General features: G+C 43.2%; 1 protein-coding gene across 5 annotated transcripts in view; it reads left to right on the forward strand.

Moving 5' to 3' along the window:
- FBXW11 (F-box and WD repeat domain containing 11) overlaps positions 1-21,272 on the forward strand; it is a 637,027-nt gene that overhangs the window by 219,479 nt on the left and 396,276 nt on the right. For all 5 annotated transcript variants that reach the window (XM_073620748.1, XM_073620747.1, XM_073620746.1 and 2 more), the window contains 2 exons: positions 83-308; positions 15,464-15,650. In XM_073620748.1, coding sequence (XP_073476849.1) covers positions 83-308; positions 15,464-15,650 — 413 coding nt within the window. The remainder of the gene's footprint in view (positions 1-82; positions 309-15,463; positions 15,651-21,272) is intronic.

A 21,272-nucleotide genomic window follows, 5' to 3' on the forward strand; every position in this document is an offset into this window, starting at 1 on the left:
GCTGTTCACGTGTAAGCTTTTAGTGCATATACAGTAAATATGTTATGGGCATCACATGATTTATTTATTTATTTTTTTACAGATAAGTAATGGAACTTCATCAGTGATTGTACCCAGAAAACGCACTTCTGATGGCAATTATGAGAAAGAAAAAGACTTGTGTATAAAATTTTTTGATCAGTGGTCTGAATCAGATCAAGTTGAGTTTGTTGAGCACCTTATATCTCGAATGTGTCACTACCAGCATGGTCATATTAACTCCTATTTGAAGCCCATGCTGCAGCGGGATTTCATTACAGCACTACCAGGTAGGTGTACTTGTGACCACAGACTTATGAAAAAAAAAAAACATAACTGCAATACCTAATCATCTTTTCATACAATCAATAGTTCACCTGATTTACTAAAATGTAGAGCATATTCCCTTTTAAAGTAAATTTTGTTTGCAAAGTGAACAAGCAGAATCAAAGTATTCATTAAGTAGTAGATGAGGCCAATTACCAAGGCCAAAGTTTTAAGTTTTTTTCAATGCTGCCTCCCCATTCTCTTATGCTGCATGCTAAATAAAATACAGCAGTGTAATTGCTTTATTTTAATCCACTTTGATCTGGTCATGCGATCCTCCAGCTCCTTTTTATCAGTAGTGCAGGCAACAGGAGGAGAATGGGAGTCCATGGTTGAAGGCAAAGCTCCATGAATTCATAAGCGTGGTTGAGCTTTCTTTTAAAGCAGAACTCCAGGTTTGAGTGAACTTTAGTCTTTAGTTTGTTAGGAACAAGCTGGCCACTTTTTTTTTTTTTTTTCCCTCCCAGCCAGAACCAGACATATTTTGATCTTCCAATTAGTCTTGACTAGCAACTTTACAAAGTGTACCTAATCGGGTGCAAGGAAACAAAAAAAGTATGCTTTTTGCTCACATAGAATCTCCTCATTTGCTAAGCAGAAGTTACAAAGAGAAAATTCTCTTAGCTTTGTCAATTAGGTGAATTTGTGCTAGATTCAATTATAAAAGCAAAAATAGTTTGTTTTTTTGTTTTTTTTTGCACCATTATTTGACACACTCCTTTTTTGTTATTCTCTACAATGGGAGTTTATACGGCTTCACCTTATTTCCTAACATGGAAATTTAGCTTGCATAGTAAGTGAAGGAGGAGAATTGCTTATTTAGAAAATGTTATAACAGAAGCTAAAACTTTTTTTTTTTTTTTAGCTCTTTTTTAGTTTCGCAAAACATAACACACTGGTGAATAACCAGTTTGCCTACTGGGCACTTTTACCCATTTCCTGCCCAGACCGATGTTCAGCTTTCAGCGCTGTCACACTTTGAATGAGCATTGCGCAATCATGCAACACTGTACCCAATTGAAATTTTTATAATTTTTCTTTTTCACTCAAATAGCTTTCTTTTGGGGAATTTAAACACCACTGGGTTTATTTTTTGCTACATTAATAAAGACCGAAAATTTTGAAAAACCACAAACCTTTTTTCTTGATCATACATCACGGACACAGAGTTAGGCTAACATTCATTACCTACTGGGTTATGTGCCATCTCTAGGTGAATGGACACTGGTAGACAAATTCTTATACAGGAAGCGATCCCCTATATAACCCCTCCCATACAGGAAGTACTTCAGTTTTTTTTTTTTTTTACCAGTGTCTGCAAGGTGGATGGGTGCATGTTTTTGAGCTCTCTGAGCTCCAGGTCTTCGGGCCAAAAAATGATTCTTAAATTAATCAGGGGATTGACAGATTGGATCCATTTAAAACCGGCTTTTATGTGAAGACTGAGGAGAAGAATAAGTTGCTTGGCAGGCTAAGGTGCTTAGCAGTATTGTTGCATAGGGACTTGGTTAGCCCTTCTGAGGTATGTAAATACTAAACCCAGGTACTCCCTTTTTGTGGCTTGCATTGTCTTAAAAAAAGAGGAGCAGGTAACACTACAGGGAAGGGAACACCTATGTCAGTAGCTCCGTAGGAGCCTAGTTGTAACCATAGTGTTGTATCCCCCTGAGAGACCAGAGGCTTCTGGGCAATCTTAGCCGCTGTGCCTAAAGTCAGCACTGCTGCTTCACCCTTTATCACCAGGGATGAACTGTCCTCAGCCCAAGCTGGGTTAGAGCACAGGATTAGTTTAATGGCAGTGCCAGAAAACTTTGATATGATGTTGGTACCCCTTTTCTGTTACTATAAAATGGAAAGTTTGGTGGTTGAGGCTGTTTGACTTTACCCACTTGCCGACCAGCCGCGCCCATTATATTGCGGCAGGTCGGCACAATCCCACTAGCCTTCGTAGCTTTACGTCTGCTCCTTTTAAGCGGAATAGCAGGCACCCGCTGCACTCGATGGGGTGCCGATGCTCATGACCGGCGGTCGCGATGACTGCCAGCCACGCGCGATCATGGCCACGAGAGGCAGAACAGGGATGTGTGTACACACAAATTTCTGTTCTGAGAGGAGATGCAGATCCTCCCAAAAGGAACCATGATCTGTCATCTCCTATAGTCAGTCCCCTCCCCCTACAGTTAGAACACACAGTCAGAGAGCACAGTTAACCCCTTGATCGCCCCCCCTAGTGTTAACCCCTTCCCTGCCAGTGACTTTTATACAGTAATCAGTGGCTATTTTTAGCTCTGATTGCTATATGAATGTCACTGTTCCCAAAAAAGTGTCCGATGTGTCTGTCGCAATGTTGCAGTCCTGATAAATCATGGGTCTTCAAACTATGGCCCTCCAGTTGTTCGGGAACTACAATTCCCATCATGCCTAGTCCTGTCTGAGAATGTCAGAGTTTTACAATGCCTCATGGGATGTGTAGTTCTGCAACAGCTGGAGGGCTGTAGTTTGAAGATCCCTGTGATAAATAAAAAAAAAAAATCACAGATCACCGCCATTACTAGTAAAAAAAAAAAAAAAATAAAAAAAAAAAATAATAAAAATGCCTTAAATCTATCCCCTGTTTTGTAGACACTATAACTTTTGCGCAAACCTATCAATATACGTTTATTGCGATTTTTTTTTTTTTTTTTTTTTTTTTTTTTTTACTAAAAATATATGGAAGTATTACATATCAGCCTAAACTGATGAATTATTATTTTTTTTTTTTTTTTTTACATTTTTTTGGTGGAGATATTTATTATAGCAAATCACAAAATATTGTGTGTTTTTTTTTTTTTTTTTTTTTTAAATTGTCCCTCTTTTCTTGTTTATAGCGCAAAAAATAAAAAACGCAGAGGTGATCAAATACCACCAAAAGAAAGCTCTATGGGGGAAAAAGAGATACATTTTGGGTACAACATTGCACGACCACTCAATTGGCATTTGAAGCGAAGCAGTGCTGTATTGCAAATATGGTCTGGTCAGGAAGATGGTCTGGGGCTGAAGTGGTTAAATACCACCAAAAGCTATATCTGTCTCGAAAAAGTAAAAAAAAATTGGGAGCAATGTTGAATGACCGCACAATTGTCATTCAAAGTGCGACAGTACTGAAATCTGAATATTGGCCTGGGCAGGAAGGGGGTGAAAGTGCCCAGTAGGCAAGTGATTATTCCTCAGTTAATAGGGTGAACGCAGCACCTAAAAGTAAAATGATAAAGTGATAGTGCAGATAACTATTTAAAATTACCGTATATACTCGAGTATAAGTCGAAATTTTCAGTCCCTTTTTTGGGGCTGAAAGTGCCCCCCCCCCCCCGACTTATACTCCAGTCACCGCTGTCTGCCTACATGATCAGCGTATCATGCAGGCAGACGGCGGCCAGTGTGTGCTACATAGCACTCGGCAGGCTCTCACTGTTCAAAAGCTGCGCCTCCTCGTCTGTGATAGGCAGTCATTCTCTCATCCTCGTCTGTGGTATGAGGATGAAAGAATGTCCGTGATAGGCTGACCACTGGGAAATAGAGTTTTCTGCCTATCATGGACAAGGAGGAGGCGCGGCTTTTGAACAGTGAACTGACGCCGGACGCCTGCGCGCACGGACGCCGGACGCCTGCACGCACGTTGTGGTAAATTAGGGCCTCGACTTATACTCGGATCGACTTATACTCCAGTATATACGGTATATGTGCAGCCCCAAATACACCATCATAAAAACAAACCTTAAACACAAATAGTGTCAAACAAGCATCATAAAAGTAAAGTTTCCATCAAAGGTTCAGGAAAGGTTGTCCGTCACCCATCAGTGATACGAATGTATCCACCAATTAAGCAATTTCAATTTAGGGTGCACTGTAACTTTTATAACTCATCTGTAGGAGATGAGATTACAGCACCCACCACCTCCTTATTACCAACCCCCCTGCACCCTGAAGTTTATTTTTTTAAGGGAGCATGTACTGTGGGAGAAGCCAGCTGTTAACCCACAAGGAGTCACTGCCATCTTCCCACAGTAAATATGCCGGGGACCCGAAGACCAACGTCAAACCGGTCCTGGTGAGGTCAGCGCTGGATCCCTAGACAGGTAAGAGTCCTTTTATTAAAAGTAAACAGCTACAGTATTTGTAGCTGCTGACTTTTTTTTTTTTTTTTTCCTCAGACTGATGGACCTATTTATTATATAACACTATCGTGAAGCAAGATTAATATACAATAATAATCATAAAACATATATGATATTTGGAAATTTTGGAAACATTGCAGAAGCTGAATACCACTCTTGATTAATGAATAGGTATATTGTGTCAAGTCTAGGGCTCCCCTCCTCCAGCGCCATGGACTCCCAACCCTCCCCCAGCATCGTGGCCTCCTGATCCCCCACCCCAGTGCTATGGCCTCCTGATCCCCCCCCCCCAGTGCTATGGCCTCCTGATCCCCCCCCCCCCAGTGCTGTGGCCTCCTGATCCCCCCCCAGTGCTGTGGCCTCCTGATCCCCACCCCCAGTGCTGTGGCCTCCTGATCCCCACCCCCAGTGCTGTGGCCTCCTGATCCCCACCCCCAGTGCTGTGGCCTCCTGATCCCCACCCCCAGTGCTGTGGCCTCCTGATCCCCACCTCCAGTGCTGTGGCCTCCTGATCCCCCCCCTCCAGTGCTGTGGCCTCCTGATCCCCCCCCCTCCAGTGCTGTGGCCTCCTGATCCCCCCCCCTCCAGTGCTGTGGCCTCCTGATCCCCCCCCTCCAGTGCAGTGGCCTCCTGATCCCCCCCCTCCAGTGCCGTGGCCTCCCCCGTGCCGTTGCCTCCTCCCCCCCAGTGCCATGGTTCCCCCCCGCACTCTTGACCCCCCCCATGGAGGTTTTTTACTTCTTAGGTCCAGTACTAGATTTAATTTGTTGCATGTATTCCTCTCCTTCTGCACGTCTGGTCACCTCTGGATCTATCTCGGACCCCATTGATTTAGGTAAAGGGACTTGGCAGGGGTGTCCTTTATCGCCACTACTTTTTTTTATTAAAGCTATAGAACCCCTATCTAGACTACTTAACACTGTTACACAATTAAGTGGTATCGCGATTGGCAAAGATGCTCTCCGAGCCTCGCTTTTTGTGGATGATATTGGTAAACAAGAAGGGGGGGTTGGGACTTTAAATGAAGCACCCGAAGGTACCTCCATCCCGATAATTTGGTTCAAAGTACAAGGAAGTTGGGACTTTAAATGAAACAACTGGGTAGTGGAGGTATATGCAAATTATAATTTATTTGAGTAACATAAATACATAATTCATCTTGTATATAGCAGGGTTTGCATAGGACCTGAACATGATGTATAAAAAGATGTATAAAAGTACATACAGACAACGTATGAGTAGGGTAATGAGCATATATATAATAATGGCAAAAAGCCCAATACTGGTACATGCGTCCACATAGTATGAATGTATTCATAAATGAGTATATAGATAAAATCAAAGAGTAAGAATGGTAAAATAGGTAAGTATCAGTCCATATAAGGTGTAGTTGTGGCATCAGATGTAGCTCGACGCGTTTCGTGGGTTTTTCCCACTCGTCAGGAGCAGATGCAATAGACATATCTATGGAGTATATAAGTAAAGATGGAATAAATCATTCTCTAAATAGAATACGTATATATTATTTTAGATGTATAAAACTAAAAAAACGTCCACACTCACCCATTCAGACAGCAAATGCAATGCGGGGCAGTCAGCATAAGGGTGGCCGAGGACATGGCTCCCCCACGGGAGCTGAGGCGGCATATTTCATAGAAGCAATGTCGGGCAGTGTGGGGACGTGTGTGGTGGGACTGAGATATCCATATAACAAACCACAGTGTATAATCCATAGAGGACCATCTGGGAACAAATATCAAAATATATGTATAGTATAGAAATGTAATTAAAATATAATTAAAAGTAATAATGGTATATAGATAATGAACCCAGTAGGTGTCAGAGAAGAAAGAGGTGAAAGTACAATGCTAATAGGAGTATGAAGGAAAAAGGGGGGGGGCTGAGTGTAGGGGTGATGAATGATTATATAGATGTGGAGGGATTATTTGGAAATAAGAAGTTGCCACGTGAAAAGAATAATAATGTGAAGACTGCATCAGACAAAAGGAGGGTGGAAGGAGGAAGAGAGAAAATAAAGAACAAAACAAAAACAGGAAAGTGCCTTACCCCAGCATTGTATCAAAACACCAACCAGCAAGCCGATACAGCTGGTGTGTAGAGACCCCAGATGGAGACTGTTCATAAAGAGCAGCTCACTACACTGGGGGGATGAATTTATGCCGCCAACGCCACGTCAGTGAACCAATAAGGGGGAGAATAGCGCACCTGAGCCGAGTCTACACTCCGCAACAGGCGCGGGAACTCCCCCATATGGATACACCAGATGACATGGCCGAGCGTCGGCGCAGTGACGTCATTGCTGACGTCACACGCACGGCGCATCTGCCGTCACATACCACGTGACAGACGTTGCCATTATTATATATATATGCTCATTACCCTACTTATACGTTGTCTGTATGTACTTTTATACATCTTTTTATACTTTGTGGATGATATTGTGATCTTTTCCTCGACCCTCCTGTCTGATATTGCCACCAATCAGGAAATTTCTATGGATTTACGGATGTGCTCTAGACTCCATATGGAGAAAGGAAACAAAGGCGCCACTCCTAAGTGCAATAGTAGGCAAAAGATTTAACCACCTCAATACTGGGCACTTTCACCTCCCTTCCTTCCCAGACCAATTTTCAGCTTTCAGTGCTCTCACTTTGAATGACAATTACTCAGTCATGCTACACTGTACCCAAATGAAATTTTTTATCATTTTGTAAACACAAATAGAGCTTTCTTTTGGTGGTATTTATTCACCACTTCATTTTTTATTTTTTGTGATATAAGCGGAAAAAGAGCGAATATTTAGTAAAAAAAACCCAAATTTTCTACTTTCTCTTTTAAAAGAAACCAAAAAAATTAAATTTTGTCGAAAATTTAGGCAAAAATGTATTCTACCACATGTCTTTGGTAAAAAAAATTCTGATAATTGTATGATCATTGGTTTGTGTGAAAGTTATAGAGTCTGCAAGCCAATGCTACGCATTATTGAAAATGTATCAGTCCTAATGCACTGATGGCCTAATGCACTGATCTCATTTCTTGAGGCCCTAAAATGTCAGAACAGTACAATAACCCCCCAAATGACCCCTTTTTGGAAAGAAGACAGTCTGTGGTATTTAGTAAGAGGCATAGTGAATTTTTTGAAGTTGAAATTTTTTCCCCACAATACTTTGAAAAATTAAGAAATATAGATTTTTTTTTTTCTTCACTAAATTGTCATATTTACAAGTTATTTCTCACACACGGTGCAGGCATAATTGCAATTACACCCCAAAATACATTCTGCTATTCGTCCTGAGTATCGCGATACCCCATGTGTGAGACTTTTCCACAGCCTGGCCACATACAGAGGCCCAACATCCATATAGCACCATCAGGCGTTCTAAAGGCATAAATTACACATTTCATTTCCTGAGTACCTATCACATTTTTGAAGGCCCTTGAACACCAGGACAATGGAATTACCCACAAAATGACACCATTTTGGAAAGAAAACAACCCAATGTATATTCTATGAGGCATACTGAGTCTTTTGAACATGTCATTTCTTTCCACAAGTTTTTGGAAAATGTGGAAAGAAAATGAAAACCTATTTTTTTTCTCACAAAGTTGTCAATTTAGAAGATCTTTCTTACACATAGCATGTACATAGCCAAAATGACACCCCAAAATACATTCTGCTACTCGTCCTGAGTATGGCGATACCCCATGTGTGAGACTTTTCCACTACCTGGCCACATACAGAGGCCCAACATGCAAGTAGCACCTCCAGGCTTCTAACACATAGCATGTACACACCAAGAATTACACCCCAAAATACATTCTGCTGAGCAAAAGGTAAAAAAAAAAAAGCTCACCTGTGGTTTTAGCAGGCAGGAATACCGTTCCAGAGTAGCCAAAGCATTTGTCCAGACAGCCAAAGGAAATGTCCAGGAATTGTCCAGGCAGCAGACAGATATGGAAAAGTATGAACATGGTTCAGTACAGTCCAAGGTTTAGCAGGTAGTTCAGGTAACAGGCATAGGCATGGCCAGTCCAGGTGGCAGGCAAAGGCATGGCAAGGTCATGTGGCAGGCAAAGGCATGGCCAGTTCAGGTGGCAGGCTGAGGCATGACCAGTTCAGGTGGCAGCAGGCAGCACTTTGTACATTGGGCCTTGGTCAGGTAAGACCTGAGGACAGGGGTAGAGGCTTCTTCCCACCCAAATCTCTACGAAGCCTCCGAGTCTCCAGACCCTAATCCGAGAAAACTAAAAACCCGGAGAAAAATGTTTTCTCCACTCGGAAAACCTTTTCTTGAGCCTCTCACCTATGTGAGACCCATGTGCTGTACAGTGGCAGGGCAAATGATCAGTTCAGGAGGCAGGCAAAAGCATGGTCATTTAACAGTCCGGGTCAATTCACGTTGAAGGCAGAAACATGTTTGGCAGAGGCATAGTTGTTAACAGTCGGGGTCATTCACAGAAATGGCAGCTAGTGGAAAAAAAAAATCATCTTCACTGTACTAATAGTGTAGTGAAGTATGATGGCTCTGATAGCACATTCCAATACAGAGGCCTGGCTGGGAGGGACATTGGGGACAGTAGTATCGGGTGTCACGGCGAATTCCTCTACTTGTGCGCACACACAACATTTTTTGGGGGGTTTGCGACTTCTGGGCATCAATGACGAATAGACCGGCATGTGGTGGATAGGTTGGGTAGACCAGAGTTCATTTTTTTTTTTTTTGTCAGCCCCATGTTGAGGGTTAGGCCAAGGAAAATTTTAAATTCTTCCACAGTGAGGAGTTTCCAAAGAAAAGGACAGGCATATGAGGAACTTGGATTGTTGGCTATATGTTGGCTGGCGTATAGATTACATTGCTCCACAATGTAGGTTAGGAGATCATTGGTAAAAAATAAATGAAAATAATAAAGTGGGGTTACATTTTCCATCTGCATCTGAGGGCTTGGCTGGGCTGTAAAAAGGGGTATTACAGGTTCTACTGATGTATCGGGCAGCCATGTTGGATACAGTAGAACATCTGGGAGGCTAGTATGGGCACTGCCTCGTTGATAGGATCCGTTGCTAGCATCTGGCCTATCTTCTAGGAAGGTTGCAGAACTGCTGGTGGATGCCTGCCTATCCCGGAGTGCTGCGCTGCTGGTTTATGCCTGCTGGTGGATGCCCTGGAGTGATGCGCTACTGGTGGATGCCTGCAAATCATCCTGGAGTGCTGGGCTGCTGGTGGATGCCTGCATATCATCCTGGAGTGCTGCGCTGCTGGTGGATGCCCTGGAGTGTTGCGCTGCTGGTGAATGTCTCCTCCTGCTCATTTCTCCTGATTCTCCTTGTTAGGATTCTATCTTCCTCTGTTTCCAACTCGGAGCCACTGCTTTCCACTGGCTCATAGTCGCTATCCGAGTCTGACGGAGAGAATTCCCCGCTACTCTCGTCCGACATACTCTGGAGTATTTGGAGAGCCTCCTCTGCGCTGTAAGATCTTTTCATCATGTTGGCGTGCAGATGTGCCAGATAGCGGGCGGCAGATGTGCCTGCTGTTGACGGGCTGATGTGCCTGATCGTGGGAAGATGGCGGGCGGCAGATGTGCCAGATGCGTGGGCACGTGGCGGTGCGATCTGTCAAATGCCACCCCTCCCCCATGTTTACTATACGATGGCTGTGATTACACACAGCCATCGTGCGGATCAGGAGGGTAAATCACATTGCACTCCTGCCGTTCAGAGATGCGGCGTGTCCGGGTGACGCGTGCGCCTGCGCGATCCCGCTCCTTCTGAAGGACGTTTGGGAACGTCCAGTCAGAAGGAGGGAGCTCCCACCCGGCCGTTTATGTGCAGTGGCCGGGTGGGAAGTGGTTAATGAAATCTTTAACCTCCCTGGCGGTATGATTATTTCGGATTTTAGGTGCTGAAAGCGGTACAATTATTTTGCATGGAAATTTGGCGTTTTTATATTGTAGGTCTGTAAATCTTAACAATAACACACTTAAATCTGTCCAAACCAGAGTCTAGTAGATATCCCGGGTATGATAAAGTTTGAAACACAAAAACATAAATTATAATATAATAAATAAAAATAAATAATTAAAAAAAATTAAAAAAAATAGTAATAAAATAAATTTCCCCACAATTCACTATCGCTCAATTCTGCAAGTGTTCTAATTTACTATCGCTGTTTTCTAGCTGGTCTAAAGCCACTTTTGACGTAAAGGGACACTTTTTGGTTGCTATGGACAATCTCCAGTTTCCAGGCAGAAAGAACAGTGTATATCATGTAAAACTGCATGCAGGGCATGGGCCAGAGCACTGGGGACAAAAGGGATGTGAAATCATTTCATACAGTACTGTAATCTGTAAGATTACAGTACTGTATGTGTTATGATTTTGACATTTTTTTGAATTTGCCGCCAGGCTCCGCCCCCGTGCGTCGCGCCGCTCGCAGGGAACGGAGCCTGGCACGGAGAGGCTTCGGAGGAGGACGGAGCCCTCGGACACTGCGGGGGACATCGCAGGATCCCGGGGACAAGGTAAGTAACGCTGCCCCAGGATCCTGCAATGCGACCCCAAGTGTGGCTCGGGGTTACTGCTAATGGTACTGAATTTTAACCCCGAGCCACACTCGGGAAAACCGCCAGGGAGGTTAAAAAGTGGTGCTCACAAAAGTACAATATAACAAGACTCTGCTGAATATCCTGGGAGATGCATCTGATCCGGGTGCTGGATGGCGGTGGTCTCCGATGGACAAGCTGTGCCAATGGATGCTGACACTTCCTGCCGTTGGAGCGCACGGTGACAACCAGGGGGATGAGATCACTTCCAGAATTTGGAACAAATAGGCAACGCGTTTGCGGAGCTATGCTCCTTCCTCAGGCCTAACGTGATCTGTGATTGGTCAGGGCTTATGCAGCCAGTGAGTGGCGCTGATTGGTGCAGGAAGCGCTCTATACATTGGATGATGCTGCAGTCACTCATACTAAGGCACAGGACAATTAAACAAAAGACACTATTATATCAGATACCAAAGTGTATGGGTAACATGGTGTGTGTGAAATTCTCTCTCTCTCTCTCGCATAGAGCGCTTCCTGCACCAATCCGTACCACTCACTGGCTGCATAAGCCCTGACCAATTACAGTTCACGTTATGCCCGAGGAAGGAGCGTAGCTCCGCAAATGCGTCACCTTTTCGTTCCCGATTCCGGAAGTGATCTCATCCCCCTGGTTGTCATCGTGCGCTCCAACGGCAGGAAGTGTCGGCATCCATCGGCGCAGCTTGTCCACCAGAGACCACCGCCATTTAGCACCCGGATCAGATGCATCTCCCAGGATATTGCCTACATGCCTGTTTATATTGTACTTTTGTGAGTACCACTTTTAAAGATTTCATTAAACCTTTTGCCTACTATTGCACTTAGAGTGGCGCCTTTGTGTCCTTTCTCCAGTACCCAGAGGATTGCTTCTTCTCCTTAAACGGGGCTGCCTTCTACAGTTGCCTTTTTACACATGAATACTATAGACATTATTACAGCTTATATGGACATTATAGCAGCATAATGTTTTTTTTTAATTTTAACGCCTTCGCCAATGCCTTTTTATTAACTTTTTATTCAATTTATTGCATTGTTTTATATACTGTTCTTTATTGAGAACGATAAGGTTGGGGGTTCAGATGTGTTGGGCTTAGCGTTCACTTTCACGTTTTATTTTTCTAGACTCCATATAGATTTCGATAAAAGCAAAATTCTTCCTCTTAACCCATCGGCTTAAAAAAACAGGGTACGTGTCTCCCCTCTGTGTAGCTAAACATCACTTCACCTATCTGTGGATTAATATTGGCCTGAGCCTTCCTCAGTATTATTTAAATTATCTTCCTTTGGTAAGTTGGAATGTAGATGACTTTCCCCCATCACTCTTTAAAGCGGGGGTCCACCTATCTATCGTTTTTTTTTTTTTGAGTTCATTCGCAAACTTTTCTTCTCAGCATTGCATACTCACATATTGTGTGTAGTATGTCCGCCTGTGTCAGATTTCGTCGGAAAGAATAACTTATATTATTCACTGCAGGCGGTTTCCATCTTCATTGTGGGCATTTGAAGCCCACAAGCATTTATTTCCTGGATGCGGTGAATGCTGTGCTCCCAGCATTCACCGCTCGTTCCCGCACATGCTCAGTGGCATCCTGGGAAGCCTGAGACTAGCTCCCAGGAGACTGTGCGGAGTCTGGGAGAGGCTAGAAACACGCCTACTCCCACGGGAGGAGAACCAGGAAGTGCAAAGAAGAATAGAAAAATAAAAGGTAATTACGGCGATTTAAATTTTTTTAAACGGCATGTCAGCATCTAGGCAAGGAAGAGAATACATACAGATATTGTTTAAAATTTGTATGGAACCCCGCTTTAAGAGGTACAATCTCCTTATAATGGTCTCCACAATTTTATATCCCCATCAAGCCCTACTGATTCTATGTGTTGGAAAGTTGGTTGATCTGTGCTGGACAAGTAAGTAGGCTGGGAGGGAGGATAAGAGAAGTTAGGGGAGATCTCTATTGTGGGGAATATGGTAAGGCATGAATTGCATTGAGCAGAGGGAGTCCTTTTGGTGGTACTTTGTAAAGTGGTCTGTGCGTTTTAGGGCTTGTTTACACTAGTGGTTGGGAGACAGTAATACCCCTCAGTTGAACCACAGTTTTACCACTTCCAAATCACTCCCCCTTAAGCTTCAGAGGCTAACATATTCTGTCCTTTTTTTTTTTTTTTTTTTTAATCTTTTACGTGGTCTGTTGACCTGTGTTGGATGCTCAATAAATATTTAAAAAAGGGGGGGGGGGGGGAGATATCTTTGATTTCTTAACTGTTGTCCAGGAAGATCTCCATCAATCAACCTATACAGTGCAGTAATAACACATGCGCTTCGTTAGGGCAGCCCTTTTCATTTGAAATAAGCAGCTCAACCCACTCTAAAGGACAAAGTCCTCATGCTCCATTTTAAGCAGTGCACTAGAACACATTGTAAGGTGTGTTGGGTGCCAGTCGGTAAGAGTGGTACTGCAGCACACCGTTTGTAGCAAATCTTACTGTAGATCAGTGGTTTGAAGGGCCCCTTTTAGAACAGCAGTTTGCGAATGTGTTTTGAATGTTGTGCAACAGTTTCTATTATTCCCCATATGAAGGTTGTGTACCAAATATGCTGATAATGTGTACTAGAGCTTATACATACCCAAAAATTTTCTACTTGATGTGGTTTTGCTCTTGAGTACATGTTACAGAGACGCATGCCTAGGGTTAATTAAAGCAGAGTTGCACCCAAAAGTAGGTATGTCCAGAAGTTCGCCCCCCCCCCCTCCTCCTCCCCCACCGCTGGGCCATACAGAGAGCACAGCGCGCATGCGCAGTAGGGAATTAGTTGTGAAGCCGCAAGGTTTCACTGCCAGTCTCCCATACAGGCTATGTCGGCAGCGCCTGAGAGCTGATGTAAACACAGGCTGGGGTGCCGACATCGCTGGATTCCAGGACAGTTAAAGTGGAGTTCCACCCATCGGATTCCTCCCCCCTCCGGTGTCACAGTTGGCACCTTTCAGGGGGGAGGGGGGGTGCAGATACCTGTATATTACAGATATCTGTACCCACTTCTGGCGTAGATAGCCACAGAATCTGTGGTTATTTACGCCACATCCTGTTCCCCCCCCCCCCCCCCGCTGTCTGCTGGGAAACACACGGGTCCCAGAGACAGCAGGGACCAGCCATATTGCACTGCGTGACTCGCGCATGCGCAGTAGGGAACCCCGGGAAGTGAAGCCGCATGGCTTCACTTCCTGATTCCCTTCCTGAAGATGGAGGCGGCAGCACCCGAGGACCAAGAGACGGTTCGGCCTCGGGTGCCGACATCGCGGGCGCCATGGACAGGTAAGTGTCCATGTTTTAAAAGTCAGCAGCTGCAGTATTTGTAGCTGCTGACTTTAAAAAAAAAAAAATTTCGGCGGAGCTCCGCTTTAAATCCCCTTTAACACTGGAACGTTTTGCAGGCACTATAGAGTTAAAAATAGCGCCTGCAAACCGCCCCAAAACAGCTGCTCCATTCACTCCAGTGTGCTGGCAGGGCGTCAGAAAATGTCCTGCCAACAGCTTCTTTGGAGCGGTGAAGGAGCTTCTCCACCGCTGCTTCCCACTGAAATCAATGGGGCAGCGCTACGATACCGCTGGCAAACCGCCGCTCCAGCGGCGTTTTGTGAGCGGATTTAACCCCTTTTTGGCCACTAGTGGGGGGGTTAAAACCGCCCCGCTAGTGGCTGAATAGCGACAGTAAAGCGGCGCTAAAAATAGCGCCGCTTTACCGCTGACGACAGTGTGAAAAACGCCTGGGCATCGGCAGTGTGAAAGGGGTCTAAGTGTCCTAATATTAAAAGTCAGCAGCTACAGTGTGTGTAGCTGCTAATGTTTAATATTTCCATGGGGGTGCTGCAGCACCGCATTAAACCCTGAAGTGACCACTGTAAGTATTTGTTTGGTATCGAGCATGGCCCTACACAGGACCTGCCCCGTCATATTGCTTCATTCAATCAATACCTGCAGTGAAATATCTTCTGGGCACTGAGGGCAAGCTGTTGGTGGAATTAACTGGTACAATGTTAACACATTTGAATGTCTACTAAACACCAAGCTTGATTTCTCATTTCCTCTAAGCACAAAATGTTTTCTAGCTGGTTAAGTGTTGGGGAGTTTTATCCAGTGCTGTTAGGCCCTGCTCACACCTGTGAGTTTTTGTGCTTGGGGAAAAAAAATCTTTTGCTTTCTGCATATTTGATGCACTTGCATGTAAAATAAAGTTATACAGTTTTCAATAGTAACATGCCTAAAATGCAACAGATGTGAACCAACTCTTATTCTGTATTGCATCATATCTCATTGCTGATTGTTCTGTGTAGTTACATATATATTTTTGTTTTGTTTTATAGAGCAGGGCTTAGAACATATTGCAGAAAACATTCTCTCCTACCTAGATGCACGGTCGCTTTGTGCTGCAGAACTTGTGTGTAAAGAATGGCAGAGGGTGATTTCAGAAGGAATGCTATGGAAAAAACTTATAGAAAGAATGGTGCGCACAGATCCACTTTGGAAGGGCCTGTCGGAAAGAAGGGGGTGGTAAGTGATTATCTGCGTTTTTTTCTTTTTCTTACTATTGTTATTACTTTTTCTTAATGTTAATAGCAATATGCACATATTCCACCACATACTTAATGTCAGATAGATAAACATATATATTTCTATAAGGGTAAACATCGCCAATCACAACTATATCTAAGAAAGGCATCACAAAAAGTATTTCATTTTAAAAACGGCTAAATACACAGATTAATTAAGTTAGCAATATTACTTGTCTAAGGATTTGCTTCTGTGACTGTCTAGTTAGAAGATTTACACAACTCTTCCATACAGCACAACCTAGGCATAGGCAGGTACCAGGTTACGTTCAGGTACTCTCATTGCTTGTACTTAAAAAGTCATTGAATTGTGGTTTAACCACTTGCCGATCGCAAAATATCAGCCATAAACCCCCGATATAATTTATTTTTTTAACAGGTGGCTAGCTTTTTCTTGAAATTTTTCAGAGCAGCTCGTTAACAGCTGCAACAATTTCAGAGGTGTGTGGGACAGGACGCCACTCGCTGGTGTCTGTTGGGCTTACTGTTTCCGATGGATAGCCCGATAAACGATCCAACTGTGCGGCCAGCTGGTCACTGAGGCGATAAAAGACTATCTCGTCTTTGGTTGCCTCTTTGGCCTTGAAGGACCGGAGCAATGTCATGATGTCGAGTCACATCTGGTCCAAGGTGAAAGTAAACATTTATATATATATATATATATATATATATATTATATTATATTATATTATATTATATTATATTATATTATATTATATTATATTATATTATATTATATTATATTATATTATATTATATTATATTGCTTTTAAAGGTAAAGAGGAAATTTGGGCTCTTTTTGACCACAGATCTCTCCATAAAATAGACCTGTCATCCTTCTTTCTATTACAAGGGATGTTTACATCCCTTGTAATAGGAATAAAAGTGATTAAAAAAGAAATGTAGAACAAATTCCCCCATCCCTCCGTGCTCGCATGCAGAAGCAAACTCATACATAATTTGCACACGAATACTTGAACAGTGTTCACACCACACGTAAGGTATCGCCGCGAACATTAGAGCGAGGGCAATCATTTTAGCACTAAACTACCTCTGTAATTCTAAACAGGTAACCTGTATAGGCGTTTAAAGCGTCACCTATGAAGATTTTTAAGTACTGTAGTTTGTTGCCGTTCCACGAGCCTGCTCAATTTTAAAACATGACATGTTGGATACAGTGAGGGGAAAAAAGTATTTGTTCCCCTGCTGATTTTGTACGTTTGCCCACTGACAAATGATCAGTCTATAATTTTAATGGTAGCTTTATTTTAACAGTAAGAGACAGGATAACAACAACCCCCCCCCCCCCCTCCAGAAAAACGCATTTCAAAACAGTTATAAATGGATTTGCATTTTAATGAGTGAAATAAGTAATTGACCCCTTCGTTAAAAAACATAACCTAGTACTTGGTGGCAAAACTCTTGTTGCCAATCAGAGGTCAGACGTTTCTTGTAGTTGGCCACCAGGTTTGCACACATCTCACGAGGGATTTTGCTCCACTCCTCTTTGCAAATCCTCTCCAAGTAATTTGTTTCGAGGCTGACGTTTGGCAACTGGAACCTTCAGCTCCCACATATTTTCTCTGGGATTAAGGTCTTGAGACTGGCTAGGCCACTTGAGAACATTAATGTGCTTCTTCTTGAGCCACTCCTTTGTTGCCTTGGCCGTGTGTTTTTGGGTCATTGTCATGCTAGAATACCCATCCATGACCCATTTTCAATACCCTGGTTGAGAGAAGGAGGTTCTCACCTAAGATTTGATGGTACATGGGCCCTGTCCATCGTCCCTTTAAAGCTGTGAAGTTGTCCTGTCCCCTTAGCAGAAAAACACCCCCAAAGCATAATATTTCCACCTCTATGTTTGATGGTGGGGATGGTTTTCTTGGGGTCTTAGGCAGCATTCCTCCTCCAAACACGACGAGTTGATGCCAAAGAGCTCAATTTTGGTTTCATCTGACCACAACACTTTCACCCAGTTCTCCTCTGAATCATTCAAATGTTCATTACCAAACTTCAGGCGGGCCTGTACATGTGCTTTCTTGAGCAGGGGGACCTTGCAGATGCCTCAGCATTAAAGTCCTTCACAGCGTAGTGCGTTACCAATTATTTTCTTGGTGACTATGGTCCTAGCTGCCTTGAGATCATTGACAAGATTCTCCCATGTAGTTCTGGGCTGATTCCTCACCATTCTCATGATCATTGAAACTCCATGAGGTGAGATCTTGTATGGACAAAAATAGAGACCATCAACTCTCTATTAAATACCACTACACTTAGTAGTGAATTGCATACCTGTGTAGTGTCATTATTGCAGACTCACCTATAGGTGGTGCGGTCCCCGTGCCTGGGGTAGAGAACTATAACCAAATAGTACAGAGGGGAAAGAACCCTCTGAAAATGCAGTCACGGATGGACCAAGCTGCTTTATAAAGGATATCATTTTATTGTACAAAAATGCAAAAAGACACTAACACTGGGTACCCGTCACCCACACCAGGATTATATTAAAATTAAGACAACGTTGTCCATTAAGAGCAGCTGCGTCACTCTGACAGCACACATACACACACCAATTATCCAAATTCATTATGAATTAAAGTGCAGATCCTATTTATTGGATTAAGTTACAAGTCCTGGTGATAAACGCCATACGGAATTATATCCATCCTCTCACTGAAATGGTTAAAGAACCCCCCCCTTGGTGGGGGAAAATTGGATAAGGAGTGATTTGATGACACTTGGTGGTATTACCTGAGATGATATTATTTTGAATATAGACTAGTAGAAAGCTGGTGTTAAGTCAGGAGTCAAGCGTGGCATATATCCACAATGAAAAAACAGTCCAGACACACAGCTAAACAGTTGTCCAGATATTACTAAATTAATGTATTCACAGGGGATTCCACTATTGCCTTGCAGTACATAGTCACTACAGTACCGAGTAGACTATTGCAGTCTGGGGAAAATAAAGGTCAAAGGAAGTTTTGTTAGGACCTATGGTCCACTCACCCGACCATTTTGTGGCAGTGATATCCCACTTCGAGCATACACCGGCAACTCCAGGGGGTTGGTTTGGATAACCAAATATTGAATGGGTATCGTCCGGTATGTCCTATCGCCATGCAGGGTCCGTGGAGCTGTGGTGAACAGCCACTGTCAGGCTATCACTCTTTAGACTCATCCAGGCTACCGTCCAATTCCCTTAGCCAAAGTAGTTCCTGCTAGCTTCAGCTGGTCAACTGCGCAAGCGTGAGCGTGGCTTAGTACGTCACCCGTGACGCAGGAAACTTCTCTGTCGTGATGTAAACTCCGACATGTTTCTCCAGATTACCCTGTTTTTTTTTAAAGCTAGAAGGGGCATAGATTGTAGATGTATTTATACTGTTTGGTACATCCCATCTTCATTAGGAGATTGCTATATCCAGATCCACCACTAGATGTCAAACTTCCATGTTAAACACCACATTCATTTCTCTCTGCTGCTAGTCAGAGGCACTCAGGCGGACGTGTAGTTGTCACTGACAAATAATTATTTACAATTACAGCACTAGGATCCGTGATTATAAATAGGGGCTTAGGGGAAATATCAGATTTAACTAGAGAATGTGCTGATTAATAAGAGAGAGCAAGATGGAAATGGTTTTAGCAAGTAAATTGAAATGAGTTTAGTAGAGTGAAATAGATGCGACTGTTGGTAATCATGCGACACTCAAAGAAATAATCACATGTAAACATATATACACATTAATCAAGTTTAAATGAGTATCTTTAGACAGTAATCGTGGTAAATAGTATATAAAGTGGTCACCTAATCAATGTTTAAGCCCATACCACTTTAATTTTATTTTTAACTATTAACATTCAAGAAAGGGCTGAAGACTATAATTCCGTGTTCAAGCCCAGGGGCACAAGTGTTTTTAATCTAAAGATCCACATCTTTTCATTCTGAAGATGGTGTCGAAGTCTCCTCTGCGTGTTGGTAGGTTAAAGGTATGAATCCCCTTTATCTTAATACCAGTGTTACTACCTGCACGGTAATCTGCTAAATGCAGCGCAAGTATGGACGTGTCTTCTCTTTTTTGTTCTCCCTAATTGAGTTCTTTGTGCTTCTTAAATGTTCACCGATGCGAAATCGGAGCCATCTCTTGGTTTTACCAATATAGTATTTTTTACGTGGACATTCCAGCATGTATATCACTCTGGAAGTCGCACGGTTGATAAAATTCTTGATTTAAAAACGAGAAACTGAGTCGCAACGGTTAACGTAGTAGTTTTTTCCACAAATCTGCACATCTGACAGTGCCCACATGCATACATTCCCTTGAGGGGGGGCAAATCATTTAGCCAGTTTGTTTTGCTCTTTCCCCTAATGTATTCTGAATGCACTAGTGTCTTTAAGATTCCTTGCTCTCCTGGCAACTATTTTGTGGACAAGGTCCACAAATGTCTTTTAACACCTGAGAGTTTGTAAGGATCCCCCAGTGTTTTTGAAGTACGTTTGTTACCTGCTTCCATTGTGCCCCATAAGCTGTAATTATGCTTAAGGGGACCTGTTTAGATGTTTTTGGCCACCAGGAGATCCCTTCTATCTTTCATCCAAGCCTTTTTACCTGCTTGTTTTAAAACTTTGAGGGTAGCCTCTATCTTTGAATCTATTAAACCTTTCATCTGCCTCCCTTCGGAAGTCATCGTCTTTTGAGCAGTTTCTGTGAAGTCGCAGAAACTGACCTGCTGGATTGCCCCTAATTAGGTGGTATGGGTGATGGCTAGAAGACTGCAGAAGCGTATTAGCTGCTGTCGGCTTCCTGTAAGTACTGGTCACTATGCGATTGTCAGACAATGTAATTTGTAAGTCAAGAAAGGAAATTGTCTTTTCATCTGTCACATGAGTCAACTTAATGTTTCTCTCATTCTGATTTAGAGTTAATAAAAACTCATTCAATTGTTCATGGTTGCCTAGCCACACCATAAAGATATCAATGTACCTCATCCAGGTCAAAACCCTCCGGAGGTACATTGGCATCTGATAAACTATCTCCTGTTCCCATAGGCCCAAAAGGAGGCAGGCGTATGAGGGAGCCCATGGTGCTCCCATCGCCATGCCCCTTATTTCTTGATAGAACCCATCCAGGAACTGAAAATAGTTATTGGTCATTGCCAATTCCAATAGTTCCAAAATAAATTCATTCTGGGCACCAAAGTCAGGGTGGCTTGCTTCCAAGAAAGAGGAGACCGCCCTGAGGCCCCAGTAGTGAGGTATCCACATAGAATACAACAATCCCACCTTCTGTATAATCCCTAAACTCTATAAATCTCTTGATAACCCACCAGGTAGACCTATTGTCTCGGTAGGGCCCCAGGTGGGATCTCCAAGTCATGCAGTTTGGCCAAGACATCGCAAGTATTGCAAACATACAACGGCATAGATGTCACCAGGGTTTTTATAACGGCGTCCACATATCTATCGACCCTCTCCAGGGAGCCTTTTATCGCCGAGACCATAGGTCTACCTGGTGGGTTATTAAGAGATTTATGGAGTTTAGGGATTATATGGAAGGTGGGA

This window comes from Aquarana catesbeiana, linkage group LG03 (assembly GCF_042186555.1).
Source record: "Aquarana catesbeiana isolate 2022-GZ linkage group LG03, ASM4218655v1, whole genome shotgun sequence".
Classification (NCBI taxonomy): domain Eukaryota; kingdom Metazoa; phylum Chordata; class Amphibia; order Anura; family Ranidae; genus Aquarana; species Aquarana catesbeiana.